At 43.1% G+C, this 11,436-nt stretch overlaps 1 protein-coding gene across 1 annotated transcript; it reads left to right on the top strand.

The window, feature by feature from the left end:
• The first annotated feature begins 7,862 nt into the window (after window positions 1-7,862).
• Window positions 7,863-9,005, top strand: LOC119025877 (trace amine-associated receptor 8c-like). Its single transcript, XM_037109886.1, has 2 exons — window positions 7,863-8,035; window positions 8,195-9,005. Exons 1-2 carry the CDS (start codon window positions 7,863-7,865, stop codon window positions 9,003-9,005), a joined length of 984 nt encoding a protein of 327 aa, XP_036965781.1.
• The last annotated feature ends 2,431 nt before the right edge of the window (window positions 9,006-11,436 follow it).

Raw genomic sequence — 11,436 nt, 5'->3', positions numbered from 1 at the left:
AAAGACTCTGCATGGGCCCGAAATTAGGCCCTCAGCAAGAATGATAAATGTACTCTGTCATGGAGAAATAATATGAGAGTAAAAGTAATTAAATGCTATTGATCTCATCTATGTGTTTACATTGCTTATGCTACAATATGATATTGTTGAAGAATGACTGAGTGAAGCCACTGGGTAGAGAACAGAGAACGTGATTCATGTTTGTTAATTTCTCTCGTAATTTTCTTTCAAAACAGTGTGTAGACTTTCAGACTACACAGGACTCCTATTTTTGTTGTGATGGCAGTGTGTTAAGCAGGGTGGATCTGGAAACTGCAGGTTTTCCTTCCCAAGTTGCAGTTGTATTTTTCAAATGTTATTATCCACATTAGAAGAATCTTGTCTGAAAGTGCACCCTGTTTTATACATGACTGAAGACTGTAACCCACTGATGTTCGCAGGTACTCTGTCTTTACTGGTGATGCAGGTAGGTCTTCACTTCAGCTATTTTGTATGTGAACACTAACAAAAACTTACATTTACAATATGTAACTTTTACCAGCAGGCTCTCTATCAAAAAAAAAAAAAAAAAAAAACTTCTGGAGTCAGTTCATAAAACTCCAAGGGGTGTTATCTGTCAGGAGAGATGGAAAGTTATTCTAGCTTTCAAAATGATGCGCTGTGACCACTGACTGTAGAACAAGCCAGCCTGATGTTACTTATAGGTTTCTGAAGGGCTCGGGAGAGGCTCAGATGGCCACTGACTAGAGATGTTGGTCATCTATCAGGGTTGCTGTCTTGACAGCGGTACCTTCCCCTATAGCTTCAGTGAGCCATTTAATTGTCCAGTTAGCTATACAGATTTTCAAAAGACAACACAAACATGGCTGAGAAGCAAGTTCAGTGATTTGAATTAGCTAACGTGAAGCCTCCGTCTGCTTTGGGTGACAGATCATTGCTTTAACAAATCAATGAATAACCCTAATAATCATCATAACACAAATGCATGGATGCAGCAAAGGCCATGACGTGTTAGATATGAGTTTGAGTTCATCTGACCAGGAAAATTGGAAAGCAAATCTTTGACTTGCATTGACTTGACCAAATGCACAGAAGTTTGTACAGATATAATGAAAGTCATTGCTGGGTGAAGCATAATGTGTGAATTTACAGTTATTCTTCTTAGGGGCGGCTGTAGCTCAGCGGGTTGAGCAGGTTGACTAGAGATCAGAAGGTTGTCGGTTTAAAACCTGGGTGGTACTGAGCTGCATGTCAAAGTATCCTTGAGCAAGACACTGAACCCCTAAATTGCTCCTGATGTGCAGTTGGCACCTCGGCCATCAGTGAGGGTGATGAGCTGGTGACTCGTGCAGGGGTACCCTGCCTTCGCCCAGAGAGATAACTGGGATTGGCTCCAGTAACCCCCGTGATCCTCACGGATAAGTGGCAGATAATGAGATGCGACAGTTATACTTTCATTTTGACATAACACACTGAAACTAAAATCACACAAAAAAACCAAAGCTTTTTGGCCAGCATCAGTGGCTGTGTGAATGGGCAGAGGAACTTGACCAGCTGTCCTGCTCGGGGAACACCTTCCTTGTCCATGCCACAAGGCTGACACATCACCAAGTCAACCCCCTACTTATTGTAGACCATGACTTGTGTGGGTCAGGAAATGTCTCTCACAACCCAACGACCACCTCCATCCTTCACTCTTCTCTGCACCGTCTCACCTGAAAATGCAGGATGGATGGTAGAGGACACCTGATCTTTAAATAAAGATGCAATGTCTTGGCACCTCTTACTCATGGCAGACCAGTTCACAGACTAACTTTCAGTTGAGGCCATACCTGTGTGGATCAGAAGCCGCTTTTATGTTAAATCAGAACAGAAATACCAGATCTTGCAAGTGCTGAACAGGAGATTCTGCATGAATTATCAACAGACAGTATTCTGGTTTTGGATTTCACAAAAACGTCACTTGTAATTTTTTTATTTTTTTATTTTTTTTTGGCAGAACAAAAGGTTGAGTACCCAGCATCTTTTTCTGAAAGCTATGTATTGTGTTATTAGTAATAATAATTACTGATAATCGTTACTCTTAGATGTCATTGTTATTAAATGCTGTTCTACATGAAGTGGGTCTTTCATTGATGTTGTTAATAGTTAATTACCTGCAGTATATAACAGTCAGCCCTCCTCTTTTATGGAGAAGTCCAATCCCCTGCTACCCTGTTGATGCTACACACTGCTTGTCCACTCAAGGGAGCTGGCGGTCATCTACTGAAGGTAATTCATCGACTAAGTACCACAACTCCTCAGACTGGAACAGACTCGGTCTGGACTCGTTTAGTCTTATCAATCCACAACAGTCAGATCAGATGCACAGAACAGGACCAGACCGCTGGCAAAATCCCAGTCCAGCTTGCACCACTGCAGGTCTAAATCTGCTTGTTTCTTAAGGTATGTCATAGGCTTGAGCTCTGCAATGATTGGCTCTGGGGCGCACGTGGCTATGGTGTGCAGTGATTGGCTCTGGTGCACATGTGACTATGGTGGCTATGGTTGACAATGCTAGCGGAATTCGTAACGCGTTTATGAAATAATTTATCAATGGTATCATTGTAGTCCAAACAAATGCAACATTGCACACCCTTGAACCACGCAGCAGCCATGTTGAAACTCTCAGATCAGTCTGATCCTGATCTGGAGAGATATTTGAGGCAAACATACACAGACAGACAGATGCACACACACAGACAGACAGAGATTCCTTGCTTTTATAGAGAGATTTCCATGAACAGTCATATCATATGTCACGGCACATTAAAAGCTGTAGTTATAAACTATATAGTTATAAAAGGAAAGGAGTTAGGAGTTTTTAATCACTGAAGTTAATCAGTAGTAATGTAGGGATACACATATGGTTTCTGCTGCTGGAGTGTTACTGCCGGTTATGTACTTTATATTTTCCTCATTAAGGACATATTTCTCCCTTCTCATCCCACTGGTTATTCATCAGGATGATACTTTATATAACCCATCTGATCCACTGACTGAGATCCATGTGTAGAGTGTGGCACGCTCGAGCCACACACCATTTCAGCCAAACCATGATGCTGTCCTAACTTTAACCAAGTGGTTTTTGTGTGTAAACCTAAGCACAGCGTTGTGACGAGAGAGAAACAAACTTTTCATCCATACCAGTCGTAAAGAGCCAAGGGGCAGCATGAGAACCAAAGTGTGTGTGTACCTACTAGCTACTAGTGACTAGCTTGGTCTTACACACAATCAATCTGACACACTTACACTCCAAAGCCACTATGCCTACCATGCCATGTGAGGACAGTCACACAGTCCTTAACAAAGCAAGTTAAAAGATTAGTGACCTGAAAGAGGACACCCTTCAGCTTTCTGATGACCTGAAAAAGAAGGACGCACTTCTGTCCAGTTTCATGGAAGTGGCATCTGAGCAGTCCAAAAAAATCACTTCCCTCAATGCAACCATCCAGGACACTGTTAAATGGGACCCTGCCGCCAACCTTTGACTTTCCTCCTGCTCAACTCCTAATCATCGGGAGTTCATGGGCCGAGGTGGTGGTCCATGGTAGGAACAGTTGGGGAGCCGGTCTGCCTCGCCACCTCACCTGGACCTCTCCAACCGCTACACGGGACTGTCCGATGACACCATGGCCCACTCAGGTCACCCGGCTGTCACTCAGGCTGCTCCGACTCGCCCTGTCCTGGATCCATCACCAAGCATGACACCGGCTGACAATGTCACTTCATCTCTGTGGAAAAACATTATACAGGCAGGCGGCCCCTCTACCCTGAGGTTGGATCGACGGCCATTGACTGAAGGTACATTGTCTTCTCGCTGTAAGATGTTAAGGGACGCCATACTCAGACGGTCTGGATGTCTTCCTCGCACTGAGCCAAGAGGGGATCCTCCGTCTGGGCTCAAGGCCCCCGGGCCCCTGTCACATCACCCACTTGCCCAGGCTGACCACCGGCGTACAAGCAGGTCATGCACTCCCAGACCACGGGAGTCCACAGCTGTCACCTCTCTGTCCTCGTCCCCTCTTCTCCCTGAACAATAACTGGGGACTCCATCATCGGGAATGTTTGTTTCTTCAATGCTGTCACTCGCTGTTTCCCTGGAGCCACCATACCAGATATCCTGGACAAGTTCCCAGGGCTGTTGCTTTCACTCCCCTCCTCTATCAGTCGGGTGATAGTTCATGTCGGGATCAGCGACTTAGCTCGTCAGCAGTCAGAGCTGCCCAAGAGGGATTTTAAGGATCTTTTATCCTTTTTAAGTTCCTGTGGAAAGTCTGTCTTTATTTCTGGCCCCATTCCCACACTGGTCTGTGGAGCAGGGCATTTTAGCAGATTACTCAGTCTCCACAGCAGGCTCCAATCAGCCTGCAGAGCCCTTAACATTGATTATTGACAATCTTAACCTGTTTTGGGGGCATTCAGCTTTCTTCAGGAGTGATGGACTCCATCCCATCATGCTGGGTAGCTGCATGCTTGCGGCTACCCAGCAAAATGCAACCTTTCCTGTTCATGTCCACATCACAGGCAGAGTTAGTGTGAAACACTACCAAAGTAAACGAACTCATGAATACTCTACGCACCCTGTCTTTTCTACTGATAGATCTCAGAATTTGGTTACGGTTTACTGTGGTATTCCCACTCCAGTTAAATCCATTATCCTAGCTGCATGTGCCCTTCTTAATGCACAGTCCATATCTAATAAATCCTTCATTCTCTAATTACACATCATAAGCTTGATTTTCTGTTTCTTATTGAAACCTGGCTAAAGCCTGGGGAGTGCTCCCCGCGTACACATTTTTAAATTCAGGCAGGCCATGGTGGGAATATTGCAGCTGTCTTCAAAAAACATTTTACTTGTACTCCACTCAGCCTTGGCTCTTTTAACAGTTTTTAAATTTTAACTTTTAAAATTGTCCGCTAAGACCCTATTTGCTGTATAATTATTTACCGTCCCCCAAATTTGAACTCCAGCAGTGATTTCCTCACTGAATTCTCTGACCTCATATCCTTTCTTGTGCTCAAATTTGACAAGGCCATTATAGCTGGTGATTTGAACATTCATATAGACAAAACTTCAAATCCATTTGCCACAGACTTTTTAAACATCTGTAAATCTTTTAACCTTGTGCAGCACATCTCTGGCCCTACACATAACCATGGGCACACCTTTGACTTAGTTTTTACTCTGGATCTGTCTCTTAGTTCCCTGAATATGCATAATTTTGTATCTGACCACAAATGTATTACTTTTGTTACTCACTTCATAACTGCTTCACCATCCCAGAAACATATAATCCACTCTTGCATCTTTAATAAGTCAGCAGCTATATTCTGTAGCCATTTTACTGGTCTGGCTAATTCTCCCCCTCACTTTCTCAATATTAATGAACAAAATAGCTGGTTTGATAAATTGTGGTCATCAGCTGTTGATTTTTCGCTCCATATACATCCAGGGCTGTCCCAGTTATTAATAAATCTCCCTGGATCAACAACAATATTACACAACAAAGAAGGGCATATAGGAAGGCCAAGCAAAATTGGAAAAAGCACAAATTTGAAGTGCACTGCCTCTACATGAAGGAACTACTGATCAACTTGAACCTGACTATTAAGGATGTGCGAGCTGCCTACTTTTCCAATTTGATTGTTAGCAATAAACATATTTGCTTACTACTATCAACCAGCTGGTAACTCCATCTCCTCCTGCTGTTTATGCCTCCTCTCCTGCCTCCTTCTTTTTTCACTGGCAAGATCGATTGTATAAGGTCATAAGTTATTAAGTTATAAGTCATAAGTTATTCCCCCTGCAACGTTCAGTTGTCCGATTTTACTGTCTGATTTTGCTCCTATCTCTCCACAAATCCTTTCAAAAACTGATGTTAATATGTGTTCCTCCTCCAGTCCCTGTGCTATAGTTCCTACAACATTTTTAAAAACCATACTCCCTGTCTTAGGTCCTAGTTCTAGTCCTAGTCATAAATTCCTCAATCACATCAGGGTCTGTACCTGACCTCTTTAAAATTGCCAGTATTCAGCCACTTCTTAAAAAAAACCTCTCTCAACCCAGACCAGTTAGAAAACTACAGGCCCATCTCCAAACTTCCCTTTGTGTCTAAAATCCTTGAGAACATTGTCAAGGACCAGCTCCTGAAGCTGGTAGAAGGTCATACAATCTTTGACAGATTCCAATCTGTTTTTTGCCAAAAACACAGCACCGAGGCAGCATTACTCAGAGTGCCGAATTACATTCTTATGCATGCTGACAAAGGTGAAAGCTCCATCCTTATTCCTCTTGATCTGACTGCAGCCTTTGATACTATCGATCGACTACAGAACTGGGTTGGCATTTCTGGTACAGCCTTAAATTGGTTTCATTCTTATTTGACTAATATTCAATGTCTGCATTAATAATCATGCTTCCTCTTCCGCTCCCTGGCTGTGTGGTGTCCATCAGGGGAGCATGAATGCTTAGCTGCCATCAAAGACTGGATGTCTCTCAGTTTTCTCCACTTAAATGCAGATAAAACTGACATCATTTTATTTGGCCCTGATAAATTTGTCACTGCAGTTGATCAGTTTACTGGACCACTACGCACTAACATCAAACCCACTGGTAAGAATCTGGGTATCATCTTTGACCAGCATATGACATTTGACCTACATGTTACAAAACCAGTCCTGTCTCCTGCAGCTACGAAATGTAGCAAAAATCAAAAGATTCCTGTCCTCCAGTGATCTGGAACAAGTAATTCACAGCTTTCTCCCATCTAGATTACTGTAACTCCCTCTACTTGTGCCTCAGTCAGTCTTCATTAAACCGATTACAGTTAGTCCAAAATGCAGCCACCGGACTTTTAACCAGAACCAGTCATCAGTCCCATGTCACTCCTGTTTTTGCATCACTTCATTGGCTTCCTGTGAAATTCCGAATCAATTATAAGATCTTACCAATAACATATAATGCACTTCATGACCTTGCCCCCAGTTACATCTCAGATCTCCTTGTTCCTTATTCCACTCCTCGGCAACTCTACTCCTCAAATTTCGGACTTTTATCCATTCCACGCTCAAACTGTAAAACTCAAGGTTTCCTTTCCTTTGCTGTTTTAGCCCCAAAATAGTCTTCCCCATTCACTGAGATTTACTGAATCTGTGGACCGTTTTAAGTGGCTGCTCAAAACCCACCTCTACAAGCAAGCCTTTTTATAGATTTCATTCTTTGTTTCCTCATGTGCCTCTTTTATTTATCCCTCCCTTTTGTTTTATCTTCCCCTGTTTGTCCTTCTTGCTCTCTTTGTTTGCATTTTTGTATGCTGCTATGTTTATCTATTGGTTGTTTGGAAAGCACTTTGAATCTAAGTATCAAAAAGGTGCTATATAAATAAAGTTTTACTTACTTACTTACACAGAGGGACACACATCTCCTCCTACTCAGTTAAATAGTGTATTTTTGTCATATGCAGTGAAGGGGAAGGGAAAAATCACGTGATTTCTAACATCATAGATAATCCCAAGTGCACAAAAGTTAGCTCAAGAATGTGCTCTCACAAAGAGCAACATTTAACACTTGAGCTCAGCCAGCTTTGACCTGTGACATCTGGCAGATAGCCAAAGGTGGAGATAAACATGAACCAGAGTCACCAACATTGAGGAGGAGGAACAAAGAAGGCATAATACTTCACTCTCTATGGAGAGGAACAAAGCAGCAGAGGTGAGGAGGAAGGAGGGCTGGGCTGGAAGGATAGTGATAAATGAGTTGTATGACAGAAAGCTTTGGTCAAAAAGCTGTCAGAGCTCAGCAGGTTCTCCTCTCTCTGGTGATGGAGGCCTTGGAGGAAACTGAACTCTGCTTTCCAGAACTCCTCAACAGCTCCTGCAGGAAGACAATACGTCCTCACTTTGAGACCATGCTGATTTACATTTTGCTCTCCTTCAGCTCTCTGCTCACTGCAGCTCTTAACCTGCTGGTCATCATCTCTATTTCCCACTTCAAGTAGATATTCTTTAATGTATTAAACCAATGAATAGTAATAAAAAGCTTTGACATTTAAATTGTGAGAAATATTGATCTGATCATATTCCAGTCATGTGCTCGATCTGCTGTTGTCTGAATGATGATTGATGATAAATTCATGCTGGTCTTCCTCTCCAGGCAGCTCCACAGCCCCACCAACCTCCTCCTCCTCTCTCTGGCTTTCTCAGATTTCTTTGTGGGCCTCTACATGTTCCTTCCAGTTATGCTCATAGACGGCTGCTGGTTCCTCGGTGACCTCATGTGTACTCTATATGATTATCTAGGATATGTTATTGCCTCAGCTTCAGCAGGATCCATGGTGCTCATATCTATTGACCGCTACGTGGCTATTTGTCATCCTCTGCATTACTCCACTGAAATCACACAAAAAAGAGTTCAGGTGTGTGTTTGTCTGTGCTGGATATGCTCTGTAATTTTTCAATGTCTGATCCTGAAGGATATATTGAAGCAACCAGGCAGGTATCACTCCTGCATTGGGGAGTGTATAGTTTTGATTAACTACATTGCTGGACTTGTAGATCTCACTTTTTCCTTCATTGTTCCCATTACTGTTATTGTTGTTCTGTATATGAGAGTATTTGTGGTGGCTGTGTCTCAGGCTCGTGCCATGCGGTCTCATATTACAGCTGTCACACAATCAGGGAAAGTAACTGCAAAGAAATCTGAAATGAAAGCAGCCAGAACTCTTGGTGTTGTTGTAGTTTTGTTTCTAATATGTCTCTGTCCATATTATTGTGTTGCTCTGACAGGCCAAGATAATTTTCTCAGTGCTTCATCTGCTGCCTTTGTTTTATGGTTGTATGGTTTTAACTCCTGTCTAAATCCTGTGGTTTATGCCTTTTGTTATCCCTGGTTAAGAAAATCAGTTAAGCTCATAGTTACATTTAAGATACTGCAGGCTGACTCCAGTGAGTTGAATATACTGTAGAGACACTCTGTATGGGGCCTGAAATGAGACCCTGATCATGAATAGTCATGCATATGTCAGGGTGAAGGGTAATTAAAAGCTGCGAATCACATGTGTATCTTTGCATTGCAAGTGTTTGAAATTGTACTCCATTTTATACTTGACTGAAGTCCGTGACCCACAGAATTGGGCAGATACTGTTTCTGCATTGGTGATACAAGCCAGTCCTTCAATGCAGCTATTTTGTATGTGACCACTTACAAACTGAAATAAAATCAATCATTAAACGTAAGCCCAGAAAATTAAGAAGTGCAAAAACAAAACAAAAAATTAAACAAAATTGGAGCATACCAGCCCTCTTGAAACAACGTTTGACTTTTGGTCTTTTCATGGTCTAGTCATGTTTTGTTCTGTTTCCTTGTGGCTTCAATAAACCATTAAAGCATTTAGACAAAAGTGAAAATTCAAAAAATGAAATAAATATGTCCCATCTGTTAGTTTTTTTGTTTCACAGCTTTGTTACTTTTTAAAGCACAAAAGAGTTTACTAAGTAATGCTATAAAAACAACACTCAATCCTTACAAATATACAATTCCATTAAACGTACTCTTCTTTATCATAGCTTAACTAAAATATACAGCCCCATACAGCCTTTAAATTCAACACTAAATAATTTGAGCACTGTGATATATTGTTGGTGATTTTTCTTTTTCAGTATGTTGCCTCCTAAGCCATGCAGTTCAGAATGAGCTATCTCAACAACAACAGATTGATAGCCATGAAAGTTTGGATTGGATTCATGGTCCCTAGCGGAGGAAGTCTACTGACTGCGGATCCCCTAACTTCACCTCAAGTGCCACCACGAGTTTGACATTTTTGGCTTTTAGTGAAATGTCTTGATTGCTGTGAGAATGAATGTCTTGTATTTGTTGGAGTCCTGTGCTAGTGTGACATGGTCCTTCATGCTTAGGAAGGTTCCCGAATGAAATGACCCAGATGTAATGGCAACCATAAAAAGTACTCTTCCAGTTCTATAAATTCTGAGAAAAGGTGATCAGTTCTTGGTACAGATGTCATTTAGCATAGGAAACACTGGACTATTCTTTATGAAAGGAAAGGAGGTTTCATGTCCCCCAATTCCAAGCTTTTCACATTACACATCCAGCCTGTATCAGCTCTAACAACTTCAAATCACAATCAATTCAACATTCAGCACTGCTTTGTTGTGTGTCTCTTAAGCTATTTTATTCATCCGATCATATAGTAAAAGTGATATGAGACATTTTTGTCCAGATGTTTTGAACGAAGCATGGTTAAAACATAAACAAAAACCACGGACTAGACTTATTGGTTTCCCCACCAATCCCCCTCATCAACACTTTATCAGCTAGAGTGGCTAAACAATCCTGGTGCCACTGTCATCTCCACCAAGCCATGTGGTAATCGTGATATGCCCCCACTCTCGATTTCACAGGTTCCTGAATGCTCCAGCCACACTAAGGCTGCAGTCGAATAATTACACCTTAAGTCCTTTCCTAACCACCATTCCTCAACCCCTCTGAAGAAGAACTACTAAAAGTGTTTCTTTCATAATGTGCCCAATCCGTTCTTAGTGTTTTGTTTGATAGGGGCTATAAACAAACAGAAAAAAATGTAGTGAGAAAGATCGTCGAGTAGTTTTTGAATGCAAGGGTTTTTCCTGTTGTAGACCCTTGATGAGCATTTTGATGTAGAAATGATTAATAGAAGGAGCCATGGCTCAAAAAAACAGTTTGATGAGGAAATTAATGCTCCTGACACATAATTGGATGGTGGCTAGCAAGTTGTCCTGAGATAAAGCTGGTTGTTTTTATGATGTCGATGGAAGGTTGGTTGGTAGATTTTCCTAGGACTTTAAAGTGCACCTGCAACAATTGATGGAAAAGGTGGAGGGGCTGGTTTAGATGAAAACCTTGACCGGTGCAGGCACTGGGCTTGGCGTGGGACTCGGCCGGGCCCCCGATCGAGGTGCAGGCACTGGACTTGGTGTAGGACTCGGCCGGTCCTCCGACCGAGGTGCAGGTTCAGGCCTCGGCTGGGCCTCCGACCGAGGTGCAGGAACTGGCGCTGGACCTGGCGTGGGCCTCGGCCGATCCTCCGACCGAGGTGCAGGTTCAGGCCTCGGCTGGGCCTCCGACCGAGGTGCAGGAACTGGCGCTGGACCTGGCGTGGGCCTCGGCCAATCCTCCGACCGAGGAGCAGGAACAGGCCTCGGCCGATCCTCCGACCGAGGTGCAGGAACAAGACGTGGCGTGGGCCTCGGCCGGTCCTCCGACCGAGGTGCAGGAACAAGACGTGGCATGGGCCTCGGCCGGTCCTCCGACCGAGGTGCAGGTACAGGCCTCGGCCGGTCCTCCGACCGAGGTGCAGGTACAGGCCTCATCTGGACCGCCGACTGAAGACCACTGGCTGG

This window comes from Acanthopagrus latus, chromosome 9, assembly GCF_904848185.1.
Source record: "Acanthopagrus latus isolate v.2019 chromosome 9, fAcaLat1.1, whole genome shotgun sequence".
NCBI lineage: Eukaryota > Metazoa > Chordata > Actinopteri > Spariformes > Sparidae > Acanthopagrus > Acanthopagrus latus.
The sequence above is the reverse complement of the archived record's forward strand: the minus strand, read 5'-3'. Positions and strand labels throughout refer to the sequence as shown.

Excerpts from the sequence above, each read along its gene's own strand:
- LOC119025877 (XM_037109886.1), top strand. The coding sequence starts at position 7,863 with ATGGAGGCCTTGGAGGAAACTGAACTCTGCTTTCCAGAACTCCTCAAC. Across the intron at positions 8,036-8,194 it reads ATCTCTATTTCCCACTTCAA|GCAGCTCCACAGCCCCACCA; the intron begins GTAGATATTCTT and ends CTTCCTCTCCAG.